Consider the following 17,316-nt stretch of genomic DNA (forward strand, 5'->3'; position numbering starts at 1 on the left):
AAGCTCCCGCCCATGATATTAAACAACGCTGATTTACGCGAGTAGAGCTGCTGCTACAAACCCAGTATTACGCCAAACACACTGGCGGTGTCTCAAACCATTGTGAGCTGCCTACCAATAACGCATTTGGGGAAAGAATGTCTTGGGATAAACGTGAATATCAAGGCGCGAGCAACATTTTTTTTGGCATCATAGGCGCGGTTCCAAACAACACACAGGATGCGTTCTTGCATTTTAAAAACAGCTATAGAATGAAACAGAACATGTAAACTTTTAGGCTATGCTTTTCACACAATTCTTAAAACTGTTATGACCATAAATCCTCTTAGCTAAAATAGCGACGTTACTACAGGTAGCCTAATGTAAATACAGTTAAACTAGTTATCTACGAAGTCGTTACATTGTTATGGCTATGTTTTACTCAAAAAAAAAAAAAAAAAAAAGTCAGCACACATCTTTAAAAACTGAACAAATTTAAAATTAAATACACATTACAATTATTTTGCTCTGCTTTTTAGACAGTTAAACTAAAAAAAAATTGTTTTATCTTACACATTTTACATTACCATTTCATATTGTCAGTAAGTACCACCAAAGCCAATGTAGTGACATCTCTGAATTTTATGGAGAGAAAAAAAAAAAAAAAAAACCTCACAACTGAAGATACTTCAAACACAAACACTGCACTCTTTCAAACTTGTTAAATGAAAATGATTTTAATACAGCATATTTATTCATCCACAACTGATCTGTGAATAAAAAAAAACAAGTGATGTAAAGTTCATTTTTTACAGAATCACAAAAATATTTTAAAACCTTAAGGCTTTTGCATCAATTATTTTGTTTAAAATACTGACCATCATAATTATATAATAATTATGTCATTCACTTTAGATAATATAAATCATTCTTTTTAATCAAAAGAAACAAAGTTAAACGAAATAAAATGAAACCATGAAATCATCTGAACGCCTGTTTAGAAAGAGGTACAAAATGAAGAAAATGTAGTGTGATCACTGGTATTTAGTGTGCCAAGAAATCTTTCCAAAAAACCTAAACTGTGTTTGTAATTCCTTTACTCAGTGTTATCAAAACCATGTAATGGTGCTATATTTATAATCCCCTTTTATTGCAAACATCATTAATGAATTATGTAATTTCTGCAACTAATGTATTACATAAAAAGTAATACTTATTGTCCATTTCTGTTTAATACAGACAAGTGCTGGCAATCAATGTTGTAAATGACAGAACTACAGTTTGGCCTTTGCAAAGTTTGAACTGAAGCAGAGGTGCTGCCGCAGAAATGCTAATATCTTGTTCCATGCGTCCTCTTGTGCGTAAGCGTGCGGTTTGGTCTGTCCACCCCATAGCATGACAACTGCAGCAACAATAACAACAACTTACATTCAGATCTATATTCAAACAAATGACACATTTAAAAAAAATTCTAAATATGTTGATCCTATATGAACAATTTTTGCTTACTTTTCTCCTTCATTTCTTGCAGCATGAAGTTAGTTGCTCGGAAGTGAGGCGAGTACGGAGGTTCGATCAAATGACCCGCATCAGGATATGTCAGGACTGTCAACAAGTGCCGATTTCCTGCTTTCTCCATCATCATCTCCATCTGGGTTTAAAAGATCCAAATCAAGGAGCCAATTCACATCAAACCATTTGAATCATAGTTGAGAACATTACACGGCGTGTACGGTGTATGTAGACTGTACGATGACAGTACGATAAATCATTACATAAACTAACAAATATTTAGCATTAGATTTCATGTAGATACTGATAATGACACCTTGATAATTCACCCAAAAATGAAAATTCTGTCATCAAATATTCACTCTTATGTCTTTCAATCCTGTATGACTTACTTTCTTCTGTAGAACACAAAATAAGACAGTTTCAGCCTTTTATGTTTATTCAATGGATGTCAATGGTAACCAAAATGGTTGGGTTCTTCTATATATATATATATATATATATATATATATATATGTGCATTCAGTTTTTATATATTTCAGCTTATCATTGCAATTCGTTTTTTTATTAGTTTTAGTAATTTTAGTACTTCAACTTATTTTATTTCAGTTAGTAGTCAAGGCAAAATTTCTCGTTTTTAATGAAGTAAGTTTATAATCTAATATTTACATTTTATTTCATCTTTTAATATATAGTTAGTTACTTATACAGTTTAATATTTAGTAAACACTTATATAGTTAAATATTTGTTTGTAGCTTTTAGTAATCAATAACAGAAAAAAACTATGAAAGGAATTTTCATTTTTGGGTAACCATTCCTTTAATATTGTCTCATTGTCTATTGTTAATATTGTCTTACATTAGCTGTCCTTTTGAGGTAATCATGTTTGGACAAAATGAAATCTATATAACTCACATCTACAGCAGATTCAACAGAAGCCCAGTTCTGATCATCACCACCATTCACCAACAGAAAAGGACACTTTATTCTCCCAACCTATGTGCATTTAAAAAAAAAAATAGAGAACTGGCATTACAAATAATAGTAATTATAATAATTATATGCAAATAAACTGTATACTATATGAACAAAGAAATGTCAAAGTCATTCTCACGTCTACTTTGAGAGCCGGGTCTGAGGGAATCGGCAAGATGAGGTCTCTCTGTATTACCTGGTTCTCCTCATTCATACGTGCCTTATTCGCATGCCTGCAATGAACATCATTCGTTACTGAAACATCCAATTATATATCCCATACTGTAGGACATGACCGGGCTTGTTATGGTCCTCTGGCACTTGTTAAATTAGCTTGACAGGAAGACAACATTAATTGTGTGAACAAATTGTATTTTTTATAAGTTATAATGTGTTTTGTTTTTATTTCAATCAGCTCCATTAGGAAATCACTTGCCAGTTCCTGACTTTTTTATTCACAATATAATTAAATATGGAGAGAAATAAAGAATATATTACTCTGATTGCTATTACAATTGCATTAGATGAGGCTCAGTCAGTCAGAATTAATGTTTAATCCACTCACTTTTTTATCTCCTCAAAGGCTTCAAAAACAGATTTATCAATAGGAACCACATGACTTCCACTGATACACACACAGCACTGGGGCTACAAGACAGTAAAAGGATATTCAATAATAAAAAGCTGCATTTAAAATGTAGATAACTGTACATTCGTTTATGCAAGTCAAGCGAACCTTGATGACTTTTGAGTAGGCCGCCATACTGAATGTGATGGCACTTCCAAAAGATAGCCCAAGCATTGCCAGATTGTCCTTCTGTACCTTTGGATGATTTTGCAAAATCTGGTATGCTCTCTACAGGAATAATATATATACAAAGTAAGTGGGACATAGTTAATCTGGAAAAAAAAAACGCAATGCACGGGGAACAAATTAAATGACAATGTCTAATGACAATTGCAGATCAGCAAGGATGCCATGTCAAATTTGGTCCACATTAGGAGACTGTCAAAAGTTCTGAAATACCTCAAAGTACGACACATCAACATCAACTGTTTTCAGCTCTTCTGGAGCGAGGTACTCAAGTGCCATTGATGCAAAGCCATGAGATGCAAGCAGGGCAGAACGATACTCGACCAAACCACCACCTCCTCCCCAAAGGTCCAGCACTCCTGGGTACGGCCCAGGGCCTAAAAAACAAGTTATTTATAAGCAATTTAATTTTAAAGTTGTGATTTAAAGAAAGCAGCGACAGATCTTTTCTTCCATATTGCCCTGGTTCTATACATCGGTTACTAATTGGATGGAGGCAGATCTAAATACAAGACTGCAGTTGATTGTCAGTCACCATTTCACTGGAATATCAAGTCATGATATTTTAATTAATCACAAGGTCGAAAAAAGAAAAGAAATTATACCGTTGAATAGTTCGCAATAAGAAAAAAAAGAACATTTTCATTTCAACTATCAAGTAAAATGTAATACATATTGTTGTAAGTTGGCAGTTGCATCACCCTGACATTTTTGTGACTTTGCGCCCTGCAAATAAATGTTAATTCAGAAATGAATAAACCTGTAACGGGTGGAATAATATTTACGTGTCTGAAGACTGTTAAAGGCTTCTAATTACAGCATTATGTAGTCAATCGCGATGCATCTGATTGAAAGCTATAGTGATAATATTAAAGGGAGCACGCTTTGCGCTTTATGTATTTAATATATTCACAATCTGAATAAAAGTTTTGAGTTTCAGAAGAGACAACCACGTTACATGCTGAGTGAATCTACTAAATATTTACTAGCTTTAAGCTTACAGTTAAATAGCCTACTAAAACATTCTTCGTTCTATTATTTTACTTGTGTTGTTTAATGCAATGTTTTATTAATTGAATCGGCTCAGAATGCCTAATGTTGGTTTTCTTGCTTGTGTTAGGCTACATGAGAAAATTATTTTTGTCTACCTCATGTAAGAGATTTAATGCGGGTGCGGTTCCGGTCGCGGTTTTTTATGTCAAACGGGGCGGGTACGGACTAAAATGAGTGTTTCTGTCGGATATTGGGTTGGGTGTTCTGTTAATTACTGCGGGTGCGGGTTTATCAAAAAGGACCCGTGCAGGACTCTGCTTGGTATCATAGAAAAGGTGTATTTAAATCACTGTATGTCTGAATTGTATTTTTAATCTATTATGAGCATTTCATCATTTTGTGCATACCTGGAGGAAGAAATAAAGTTCCTCGTACTCCTTTCTCCCTGACGTTCACCCTCTGAACACCTGGTGCAACGTACCAGCGTTCTGTGACACTCGTCGCCAGGGGTGTTTTCTCGCTAAATCCTTCAGATAGATGCCCACTGTATACCGAAATGTGAATCACCATCGGTGTAAGAACATTTGTCTTACGCAACCTTGAATGAAAGGGACCGGAAGGAAAGGTTAATAGAATACATGAGAAAGTGATAACTTTAAATAAGACTAACATTTCACAATTTTTGATTCAGTTGGCAGAAAAAGAACAGAGAAACAGCAATAACCACACATTGAGATTTTGCTAGTCTAAGTCCAATATGTCCTCAATGCAGCCTGTATCGCGATGACATACTGGATTAAATCCAATGCGTAGTGGACGTGTGATTTTTTTCCCCCAAACCAGATTAGGGTGTAGGGTAGGTTTAGGGATTACCTGAGTCCAGATCGACTTCCTGGTACGGGTCTCATGCTCCATATCAACCCCATCTGCTCTCTGCCTTCATAGGTGCCTCCCAAACTTTTATCTTTTGCCACTACATTTCAACAAGATACAAGATGCAACAATGTTTTTATGTTATTATTGTCTAGATCATTTTTTACTCTGCAAATAGATAAGTTTGTGAATTCCATGATTGTATATTTTTATGACCAGCAAAAAATCCAGCTAAAACTAGCTTCATATTGTCTTTAGTTGGTCAAAGGCTGAGGATTTCTGTTCATTATCTCCCTTACAACAATTCACTGTGGTAAACGCACACACACACACACATATATATGTATATATATATATATATATATACATATGTAATACATATACATTTCCTTTATGAAAAATGTATCATGGCTTCCGCACACTTGTTTTCAACTGATAATAATAAATGTTTCTTGAGCAGAAAATCAGCATATTAGAATGATTTCTGAAGGACCATGTGACACTGAAGACTGAAATAATGGTTGCTGAAAATTCTGCTTTATCCATCACAGGAATAAATTACATTTTAAAATAGAAAATAGTTATTTTAAATTGTAATAATATTTCATAATATTACTGGTTTACTGTATTTTTGATCATATAAATTAAGCCTTAGTACCCTTAATAGACTTCTTAAAAAAAAAAATCTCACCAACCCCTAACTTTTGTATGGTAGTGCATGTCGGTTAAGGACTCTGTTTACTGCGGTAACTTTTCTAGGGGTCATGCAATAGACTGTCCCACGCACCTGTCACTATTCCGTCTTCATCACTGATGTAGTGTCCAAATGCATGCCAGAAGTCCTTGTCTTCTGATTGATGTAGACAGTATATCGTCACCTCTTGATTTGGCAGTAAATTCATTATGACAATCTGAAACTTCTCGTCCACCAGCCCTCGACTGGGCTGGACAGAGAGCAGTGGACATGTCCCATTATCAGTGACCACAGTCCTAAAGAGAATTAAATGAGACATTGAAAAGTGTCTGAACAATGTCATGTATTGTTGTGTAGAATAGAATGGAATAATCTATATTGTCATTATACACAGGTACAATGAAACACATTTGAGCAGCTGCATAGTGACTTTAGTGCCCAATGTTTAGTCATTAATCATTAGTGCATGTGTGTGTGTCGCAGATCTTTATTGAGTGTGTGTGCATGTCTGTGTGTACATGAGTATGTGTGTGCATATTTAAAAGAGATCTCCGTTTCTTCTCACTGCTTTTAATGTCCTGACCACTTTTATAATAGCTCTGTGGTGCTTTTCCATCGTTTTTTAAACTTAACATAATCAGTCACCATTTAGTGTCATGGAAAGGAAAAAATAAATGTCTCACTTGATTTAAAAAAAAATAATAATAATTTTTGAATAATGTTAAAGTAAGTAAATTATATTAACTTTGGTAGCTCACCACATTATGGTAATCTTATATTTCCAACAGCAATATTGCATATGCCATGAGATGTTAATAAAATGTCGTTACTTGTTATTAGCCACAACTGTCTATAGGCAAATAATTGGCAAAAAAGGAGGTACCACGTTGATTTATGGTTTTGCCTGATGAAATGTCTGTACCTAACAGGTGCCAACATGATACTGTATAGTCCGATAAGATCAGATCAGGTGTTTCTTCTGTGATGGGTTTCAGATGATCCGAACAGCGTAAGTACAAAAATACTGTCTGAAATAAACATAAACAACATACAAAACAACAGATGATAAATGACAGCTATGGTCTTTACCCGAAAACTTCACAACATGTTAAGTTACCACAAAGGAAATCCACAGTTCACACCATCACATATTGTGGCATGCTACATGATCTGAAGTTGTGCTCGGTGGTGTTTTAGTGAGACCCAACCGGAAGTGGTTTAATCCAAATTATTGAAATCTTACCTCAAGGAAAATACGTGTTAATAATACGAATATAGATGGAATATATCTATCTAACTTAGTTATCAGACTTTCGTCCAAATCCCTGGTTGAGTGAGAGCAGCTCGTGGGCTAATGCTGATGACGAAATGTTACCTTTGACACAGATGTTTATGCGCACCATCAGCAAAGGTCGTTTAGAGCTCTTTTAGAGGGCGTATATTTTCTATTTAACTACTTTTTACTTAGATAAATTCTAAAATCGTAAGTTAGCATGTTGAAAGGGGGAGACACATCCCTATAACTGCAACCAGCTCCACCAACACATTGTGGCAATAAAGGAAACACGTTTATAGCCTATCATTGGAATAATCTGCACATTATTAAATGACAACATGAAACGTCCAGTTACATACCACAAGAATGCCATTCCACTCACGTGTATTCCTGTACCAGTCCAGTTTCTCTATGTTTCCGTTCAGTGTTGACGCAAACAAAGCATCACGCAACTGCAGGGATGCCAGATTGGGCGTATACCCGCTCAATTGCGCTATTTTTGTTTGAGTAGTGCTTGCTTGGGAAAGTTATTGTGCAGTGCAGGTGGACAAAAGACTTGGGTGACTTTAAAAAAAAATGTAATGTATAAAAAATAATTGCTTAAAGGAATATTTCATGTTTAATAGCTACTAGGTAAGCTCAAGTTGTCTTTATTTTATTTATAAAAAAAAGAAGCAGCAAAAATCTGGGATAAAGGGTAATTTATGTAGGAGACATTTTGTTCTATTGCAAAGTTTTTGTTGTCCACTGAGAGGCGCTGTGACAGTATAATTAGAGCACTGGTCTGAGCAACAAGTGTGAGTTGATAATTGGGAAGCACACAGTTTTTGACTGCACTACAGAGTAGCATGCAAGGTGCTATGCAGTGTTTACAAGGTATGGTTTTGTGTGTACGTGTGAACAAGTAAAGGCAACAAGAAGTTTTGAGACCATAATGGAGCACAAGTAATAAAGAAAGACATTTTTGTTTGCATCTACATCCGTCTGCATGGACTGTTTGTACGCGTTTTAAACTTGCGTATTATCAACGGCAACGGCTTTGGAAAGTCATTACAAAAGTCAAAAACTCTGTGCTTCCTTATTATCAGGTGCTCTAATTATACGTCACAGTCTAATCTTATCTTATCTCACCAGTAAAAAGTGGCCTACATTATTTTAAATATATCTAATCAGTGACAGTGTGCAAGTGTATTTGTCAATTCTGTATTTTCAGCTTCAGAATCATGAATATTTTTATTCTGGTGTCACCATTGTCCTGTGCATTGGGTTTCCAACACCAAGTCCAAGCCTATTCATTTTCAATGTAACACCAAATTTAGCATTTTAATCAACAGTACATTTTTTGTTAACCTTTTACCAAATGTCTTGGAGTATCGCAATAATATTGTATCGTGAGTTCACTATCGTGATAATTATCGAATCGTGACGAGGGTATCGTTAAGCCCGGGACACACCAAACCGACGGCAAAGAACTAGCGGATGAAAATAGGTGGAAAGCCGACTGATGAAAAAAGTCGGATGAAAGCCAACTGTGTTGTCGCCTCGCGTCGCCAGCGTCGGGGGGAAAAAGCTGCACTTGAACACACGGAGAGAACTACAGCCGACTGTCAGCTAGAATGTGCGTTCTGCGCCTGCGTGTACATGAGACATCTGTCTATTTCTGAAGATATATTCGTCATTCAAAAAGGGAAACTGACGCTGCAGGCTGCAGATACACAAACCATAAACAAAGCAGTGTGTGCTATACCGTTTTGAATATCAATCTAAACACTTTCTTTATTCCACTCCGCTCATGTTAATATTGAAATATTTCCCAAGGAACATGACGTAACATTAGAACAGCTTTCTATCTGTACCGTTTTGACTTCTTTGCTCACTGTTTTGTTTTGTTATTATTCTTGTGCACTGACTCGGTTACTAAGCTGAACAGCCAATCAGAGTTCTCTCTCTCACTGACGCCAATTCAACACGTCGAATCGGCCGGAAAAAAGCAGACGAGGACCAATTTCAGCCGACTGTGCGGAACCGTGCAGAACACACTGAGAAAACTTAGTTGGCCAACGCACAAAAACACCGTCGGCATGGTGTGTCCTGGGCTTTACAGCCCTAATAGCGATTCACTTTACTCCGTCCTTTTTTCACTTCAATGGGCCCCAAAAAGTCAACTCCAATGTTAGTAAAAGGTGGCAGGTCAGGGGTGATCCTTTCCACTGGAAGGTCTGCCATCTTCTGTTCTCCCAACGTCCCCTTATAATGTCTACAGATGACACACTTTCTGTATAATCACACTGATTATTTTTCTTGCAACAGGGTTGCCGTTTGCAATCTGAAAGCATCTGATTTCTGCCACCATGACCCAACTGTTCATGAATGTCTCGAAGTATGAGATGTGAAACATGCTGATCTTTAGATAAAAAGAGGGGCAGTTTTATTTCAATCATTTATAGCTGACTTACCAAGTCTTCCTCCCACTAGCAACATTCCATCACGCAACACAGGATCCAAACTATAGACAGAACTTTTTCTTTTAACGCCAACATTTCTATCCTTGAGCTCAGCAATTTCCTCTTGGAATTGTTCCTGTTGACGGAAACGAATTATGTCAATCTCAGCCATAGGACAGATCCTCCACAGTCAAACTTTGTCTGCCCAGAGATGCTTTAAAACTTCTGTAATTTTACATCTACAGCAACACTATCAATCTGCTCCTAAGATAGCTCCTTTCTTTTACAACTCGGCTCAATCAGAAGTTTCTGCAGTTTCAAATATCAGGCAACTGCAACTTTCAAACGTTTCCATTCTGAGAAGTAATGGAAGTTCTGTCTGCACAACTCCTGTAAAAGTACTTTAGCTGGCAGAATAAGCAGTGCTAAAAAACCCAAGGGAACATAGACAGAGCTTACCACCGATAAAATGCCTCTCCTAGTACTTGGTTGATTTTTCAAGGAAATCTTGAATTTAAAGGTGTCGGCTTCTACACTCCACTAAAGACCTAAAGCTCTTTCAACAGGCAATTTGTCTCGATCCAGATCTAGCTGCTGTATATTCTAAACTCAGTGTTCCTCATAAACTGACTGCAAGTCCATGGATGCATTGATGTGTGAGGAGGGAAACCTTGTACTCAATCCTCAATCCTCAAGCCAGTGGAGTGAGTGAAGAATGGGGTTAATGTGCTCATGTTTCCGCACTCTCATCAGGATCCTAGCTGCAGAGTTTTGGATGTACTGAAGCTTCTGCAGACTCTTTCTAGGAATCCCAATGAGAAGTGCGTTGCAGTAGTCTAGTCTGGAGGAGAAAAAGACATGAACCAGCTTTTCGGCATCTAAGAGGGTGAGAATGGGGCGGAGTTTGGAGATGTTACGGAGGTGGTAGAAAGAGGTCTTGCATAGGGGATTTATATGAGCTTCAAAAGTGAGTTGGGAGTCCATTTTTACACCAAGATTAGTGACTGTTGATGAGAGGGGAATGTTGGTGCCAGAAAAGGTGATGCTGGTTATGGATGATGATTTGATCTGGTGAGGAGTGCCAACCAGGATGGCTTCGGTTTTGGAGCTATTGAGTTGAAGGAAGTTGTGCTCCATCCATACCTTTATCTCCTCCAGATAGGTGCTGAGTTTTGATGGGGATGACTGTGAGGGTGTGGTTTCAGCTGTGGCATGTACATAGAGCTGTATGTCATCGGCATAGCAGTAGAATGAGATTTTGTGACGGCTGATGATTTGGCCAAGGGGGGTGAGGTAGAGAATGAAGAGGATGGGGCCAAGGACTGACCCCTGGGGGACACCGCAAGTAATTGTGTGTGGATTTGATTTGGAGTGGCCCAGGGAGATGTATTCTGTCCGGTTTGTGAGTAATGATCTGAGCCAACTGAGGGCAGTGTCATTTAGTCCAGTAGTAAGGTGGAGCCGGTTTAAAAGAATGCCATGGTCGACAGTATCAAATGCAGCAGAAAGGTCCAGGAGGATGAGGAGGGAGGGAGAGCCAGCATCAGATGATATAAGGAGGTTTCTGTGCTGTGGGCAGAGCGGAAAACTGACTGGAATTTTTCAAAGAAGTTATTATGTTTGAGGTGGTCCTGAAGGTGGGTGGCAACTGCTGTCTCAAGTACTTTTGATATGAAGGGGAGATTGGAGATGGGCCTATAGTTGGATAGGACTTCCGGATCAAGAGTGGGTTTTTTGAGCAGTGGTGTGATAATGGCATTTTTTAAGACAGGGGGAATGTGACCAGTTTTGAGGGAATGATTTATAACAGCGGTGATCAGGGGACTTAGGACAGTGATATGAGTCAGGGAGGTTGGGAGAGGGTCCAGGAGACAGGTGGAGTATTTCATCTTCCTGATGATGTTGTGCACCTCTTCTGATGAAACCTCAGGAAAGCAGTTTAGTGGTTGGGAGACGGTATATGTTGGGGGAACAGTTTGGGTGGGAGGACCAGAAAGGGCAGAGCGAATATGTGCAATTTTTGACGTGAAGAAATCCATGAATTTATTGCACTGCTCTTCTGTAGTGACAGTAAGTGGGGGAGATTGTGGTTTGAGAAGGTGATTTATAGTGGAAAAAAGCTGCTTGTAATTTCCTGGGCTGTTTCTGATGGCATCGGAGTAAAACTGTGACCTTGCCTCTTTGAGGGACTGTGCATATTTTTGTTGTTGCTCCCGGTAAATTTGTTTGTGGGCAGTGAGGCCAGAAGCTCTGAAACGCCGCTCAAGGACCCGCCCTGCTGCCTTCATCTTACGAAGCCCATCTGTGAACCAGGGTGCTGAGCGGGTGAAGGTGATTGTTCTTGTTTTAACAGGGGCATGGAGGTCCAGGAGGCTGCTTAGATGGCTGTTGTAGTAGTCCACTGCCTCGTCGGCTGATGAAAAGTGTGTGGAAAGATGCTGAAAGTCTGCTGTCAAGAGTTCTGGGTTTATGCTTTTTAGGTTTCTGAAACAGATATTCCGCTTAGGCTTGGAGAGGCTGGATGGGGGTGGCAAATCCATAGAAATTACCTTGTGATCAGACACACCTAGGTCATACACCTGCAGGTTGGAGAGAGGGGCAGAGTTTATAATGACCAGGTCCAAGGTATGCCCCTGGTGTGTGTGGGGACACCAACAAGTTGTTTTAAGTTAAAGCAGTCCAGTAGTTGAAAAAATTCAGCTGCAAAACGGCAGGAGGGGGTGTCAACATGAATGTTCATATCACCTAAAATTATAACATCGGCGGAGGATGTGCAGAAAGTTGTGAGGAGATTTGACATCTCAGTGATAAATGATGGGTTTGGTTTTGGTGGTCGGTAGATGAGGAGGAACAGCACAGGGGAAGGGGACTTACATTTAAATACAAGGCATTCAAATGAAGATAGTTCAGGTAATGGTTGCAGAGATAGCTCCAGATCGCTGCGATGGATGACTGACAGGCCACCACCACACCCTGTGCTGCGAGCAGGGCCGGCGCATCCATATAGGCGAACTAGGCAATTGCCTAGAGCTGCACTTTTGTAAGGGCAGCAAAATGTGTGCCAACCGGGAATGAACAATTCACAAAATAGGCTATATGATTTGCTGAGCTGCCGCTGCCCCGCCCCACCCCCTGCTCTCACGAGTCATGACTGAGTGATGGGAAGTTCGGATAATTTTACTGACTCTCTTGTTCGATCTCGTTCATCAAAATGAACAACTCTTTATTTGAGTCATTTTGTTAATTTAAGTGGCTTTAAATGTTATACTTTTAACAGCCAAATTCCCCGATCACATCCACCTATGCAATGTTGATCATATTCTGAATTAAGAAATCATTATAATGCAGTCAAAAATAATTTACAGGGAACATAAATAATTACTTTACCTTCTGAGTCTTTCGTTCATTTGTCACGTTACATACGCAATGAACGGATCGTTCATGAATCACCCAGGGACTACGCAGGATGTCTAAACTACCAAAATTATCTGGCTGCGAATATAAAAAGAGGAGACTTTTTAAGGAGAAAGCACACCAAAAACAGAGGGGTTCGTTGTTAAAATATATTGATCCAGGGAGTATTTGCAAGGATGACACGCCTTCAGATCCACCACAGAACCAAGAGACCGCTAGCACAGCTAACGTTACCGGAATTTCTACAGAAGAAGAAACAGCAGGTGCTAGCTGCATCCCGAGAGCAGATGCTAACATTAGCCTGCCTTCAAATCTACCGTCAAGTCCACCATCACCAGGTCAGGAGATTGCTTACTCAGCCAGTGACATTGCTCCACAAGAAACAGCAAATATCAGCAGTATCATCGGACTTCAGACAGCTGAACAAATAAGTGTACACAGTGAGGAAGATACTTTTAATGATCCCAGTAATTGGCCAACAACAGTAACCCAAGGACTTAGAGACATTTTAATTGAGAGAGGACCATGTCAAGTGAAAGGAATTGATTTTCCCAGAGACAGTGCACACAGAAAGTTTTCTGTGTGTCATTATAGACGGACATTGACAAATGGAGAAAGGCTGGAAAGGCCCTGGCTAGTTTATTCAGTGAGTAAGGATGTTATGTTTTGCTTCTGCTGTAAACTTTTTTGTGGAAGCGAGAGAAAATCAGCTCTTGGAAGAGATGGTGTTAAAGACTGGAAGAATTTGTCAAGCATCCTTAGCAACCATGAAAAATCAACTGAACATATTGAAAGTTTTCATAAATGGAAAGAGTTGGACATAAGATTGGTCTCGCAAAACACCATAGATGCACAAAATCAGCGGAAACTTGCTGCCGAGACAATACACTGGCAAAATGTGTTGCAGCGGTTGATTAGTCTCATCAGAGTAATGGCTATGCAAAACCTGTCATTCCGTGGTGGCACAGATCGATTATTTGAGCATAACAATGGCACTTTCCTGAAACTAGTGGAGATGATAGGTCTTTTTGACAGCATTATGGCTGAACACATTAGGAGAGTGACTTCAAAAGAAACACACGTTCACTATTTAGGCAAAGATATTCAAAATGAAATCATAGCAATGCTAGCATCCCAAATTCAGCAGGAAATTCTCACGATGCTGAGGTCAGCTAAATACTTCTATATCATTTTAGATTGTACTCCCGATGTAAGCAGAAGAGAACAGATGACCGTGATTGTACGTTTTGTTACAACACAGGGAGGAAGTGTGGATATCAGAGAACATTTCTTGGAATTCGTGGAGATAACTGATTGTACAGGAACCGGCATGACTGAGGTCCTTATTAAGAAACTTAGAGAGCTGGATATTGATATTATGGACATGAGAGGTCAAGGCTACGACAATGGATCAAACATGAGAGGCAAGCATAGTGGTGTGCAAAAAAGAGTGCTAGACATAAACCCAAGGGCATTTTATGTGCCTTGCAGCGCCCACTCTCTTAACTTGGTAGTTAATGATGCAGCCGCATGTTGTCTGCAGGCAGTCGACTTCTTTTCAACTATCCAGGAGGTTTATAACTTTTTCTCTGCTTCCACCTCTCGCTGGGATGTGTTAAAACAGCACATAGGTGAGCATGGCCTCTCAGTCGAGTCAAGCCTTTAAGTGACACGAGATGGGAAAGTCGGGTCAATGCACTCAAACCCATCCGACACCAGTTGGGGGATGTATATGATGCGCTGCTGTCAGTGGCAGAAGATGACAGTCTAACAGGCACATGTGGAGCTAAAACTAGATGTGAAGACAGAGGCATTGCAGCCAAGATCAAAACCTACCCGTTCATGTACTCCATCATAACGTGGTATGACATTTTATATGAGATAAATGTAACCAGCAAAATACTACAGACAACGAGTCTTGATGTACCTTGTGCAGTGGCACAGCTGAACTTGACAAAACGATTCCTGGTGGACTATCGCACAGACAGCAGTTTTGAGAGAGTGCTGTCCAATGCAAGAGTATTGGTGGAGGATTTGGAAACAGAGGCCCGCTTTCCTCCACAAAGTGCAGTGCGACCACGAAAGAGGAAAAATATGTTTCACTATGAAGGAGAGGATGAGGCAGTGATGGATCCACAACTGGATTACAAAGTGCTTTTCTTCAACAGAATACTGGACTGCTCTATTAATGCTATTGAAAAGCGTTTTTCTCAACTCCAGGAGCACGGGAACATATTTGGGGTGTTGTATGACATTGCATCCATCAAGGAGAAAAAACGCTACTGATGTTCTCCAAGAATGTACAGCGCTGGAAAAAGCCCTGACACATGGCGACTCCAGAGATGTTGATGGACAAGAGCTTTTTGCGGAGTTGACTGCTTTGAGTAGACGTCTACCAGCTGGAACTAAACCCCTAGACGCACTCAAGTTCACATGTGATAACGGGATGGATTCAGTTTTTTCCAATGCTTTTGTAGCACGAGTGCTTCTCACCCTTCCTGTTACAGTGGCTTCAGGAGAACGCAGTTTCTCAAAGTTGAAACTAATAAAAAACTACCTTCGCAGTACAATGAAACAAGACAGACTTAATGGACTGGCAACAATCTCCATAGAACATGAACTGGCACAGAGAATCGAAACAGAGGATGCAGTTAAGACCTTTGCTGCGATGAAGGCCCGCCTTCTGCGCTTCTGAAAGGTAAGTTAAGCTTTATTTGCTCTTTAGTCGTTGTTTAAGATGCTTAAGATGCTAAGTTTTACGCACATAAGAAAGTGGTGTAAAGAGATTTGCAACGGTAATTTGAGGAGCTGAAATGTGATTATTTGAAAAAGTGCTGTCATGACTGCTTAAAGAAAAATGCCAGCAGGCATTGCCTCCTGCATAAACTTTAATATTGTTGACATTTTGGGCACACTCGCGTTGTGCACTATTTGCGTTATATGTAGGCCTATGGCTTTGTGTGTTGTTGCTGGTTTTGCGTTATATGTATGGCATAGAGGCTATTGGTCTAATAGAATAATAGAAACAAAATGTATTAGCCTGTTTACCCGTTATTATCAATCTAAATTAATCTCGTTTTTAATTTAAAGGGGTCATGAACTGGATTGTTTTATTATTTTATAATGTTGCCTGGGGTGCCCTTATAATGTTAGTATGATTTTTACATAAAAAATTGTCATAATTTATAAATAAAAGCCATTTTTCCAAGCCTGATTTCTGCCTCAGATTTGAACGCTCCGTTTTAAGGGGCGTGTCTGCTGTGAGACTGCAGTGTAAACGCCCACTGCTGTGATTGGCTGACATGCTTGCAATGAAATAGCTAGTATTACATGAACTCTCTCGAAAACTTTTACTACGTTTTTACTATTACAGCTATCGAGATTAACAAATCGTGAAAAGTATCGTTTAAAGCATTATATTTAAATCTATTTCATCACATGAAAGGTTGCAGTATGATGAGCACTGAGCAGATGACAGACAGTCTGTTGATCGCGTGAATAAAGATCTTATCATTGCAACGCAATTTTTGCACTCTCACAAATGCTTACACCAAATCACAATGCAAACACGATGTGAGTACACAGTAAGAGCTTCGTTGTGTAGTGTAACAGTGTCATTATGTCATCACGAGTTTGGTAAGTGTCCAGATAAGCTCTCGCGGCTCGCGCTGTGCTGTTTGATTGACAGCTTGGGCGAAAGGGATCGTTCTTTGATCGCTTTCTGTAGGCTATATAATTTAATAACAGTTTAAAAAAAGATTATTTTCATAATACTACGAGAAATTATGTGAAGTTGATCGTTTAGTCACTGATGCATAAACAGTATTGAACGATTTTAAGAGAAATATCTGAACTTGAATAATTACACCGAAATCACTGATCGCAGATCAGGCATTAGAATACACATGGTTACTTACATGTTGCTGGCAGATCCGTGTCGGGAAATTGTGATTGACTGATTTAATAAAGTTTAACCATGCTGGAATCCGAAGGAAGCTTATGACTGTCTTCTTCCACAAACAGGCACTGCACAATATTTAGTCAACAGCATGTTTATTGCTTGTAAGTAGCTCGATCCGGTAGCAATTATCATGTCGTCCTATGTTATTTAGCATGTTTGGGCGAATCGGTGGGCGGGGCTAAACAGGCCGTGTTGAAGTAGGCGTTGATCTTCTTTTGTGGAGGCGGTGTTTTATCCTCTTTGACGTCATAGATCCCCACTTTGAAAAACGAGTCGTTTGCTGAGCCTGATGTCTATAAAAGCTTTTATTGGACTAACAAGGTAGTTTTCAGTTCTGAAACTTACAGGATATTATTATAGTATGATGATCTCTTATATGT

The 17,316-nt window shown here is 39.0% G+C and overlaps 1 protein-coding gene across 8 annotated transcripts; it reads right to left on the reverse strand.

Moving 5' to 3' along the window:
• Positions 1-602: 602 nt before the first annotated feature.
• On the reverse strand, positions 603-7,599 carry LOC307157828 (peroxisomal succinyl-coenzyme A thioesterase-like). 8 transcript variants are annotated; one of them, XR_013821093.1, is made up of 13 exons: positions 7,477-7,573; positions 6,764-6,869; positions 5,935-6,137; positions 5,148-5,247; positions 4,682-4,872; positions 3,495-3,658; positions 3,204-3,323; positions 3,033-3,115; positions 2,607-2,700; positions 2,408-2,488; positions 1,489-1,630; positions 1,018-1,381; positions 603-972 (listed from the first exon to the last, which is right to left on the reverse strand). XR_013821093.1 is itself a non-coding variant. In XM_079869774.1 (12 exons), the coding sequence occupies exons 2-12, from the start codon at positions 6,778-6,780 to the stop codon at positions 1,254-1,256; spliced, it is 1,323 nt and encodes a 440-aa protein (XP_079725900.1). In that variant the 5' UTR covers positions 6,781-6,869; positions 7,500-7,599; the 3' UTR covers positions 604-1,253. The 8 variants fall into 8 exon arrangements, 4 of the variants coding, with proteins under 4 accessions (XP_079725900.1, XP_079725899.1, XP_079725901.1 ...); XR_013821094.1 differs by having other exon boundaries at positions 605-972; positions 7,500-7,567; XR_013821096.1 differs by lacking the exon at positions 7,477-7,573 and adding an exon at positions 7,085-7,225 and having other exon boundaries at positions 605-972.
• Positions 7,600-17,316: the final 9,717 nt, after the last annotated feature.

The sequence above is a fragment of the Squalius cephalus genome (genome assembly GCF_949319135.1).
Source record: "Squalius cephalus genome assembly, chromosome: 4".
Lineage (NCBI taxonomy): Eukaryota > Metazoa > Chordata > Actinopteri > Cypriniformes > Leuciscidae > Squalius > Squalius cephalus.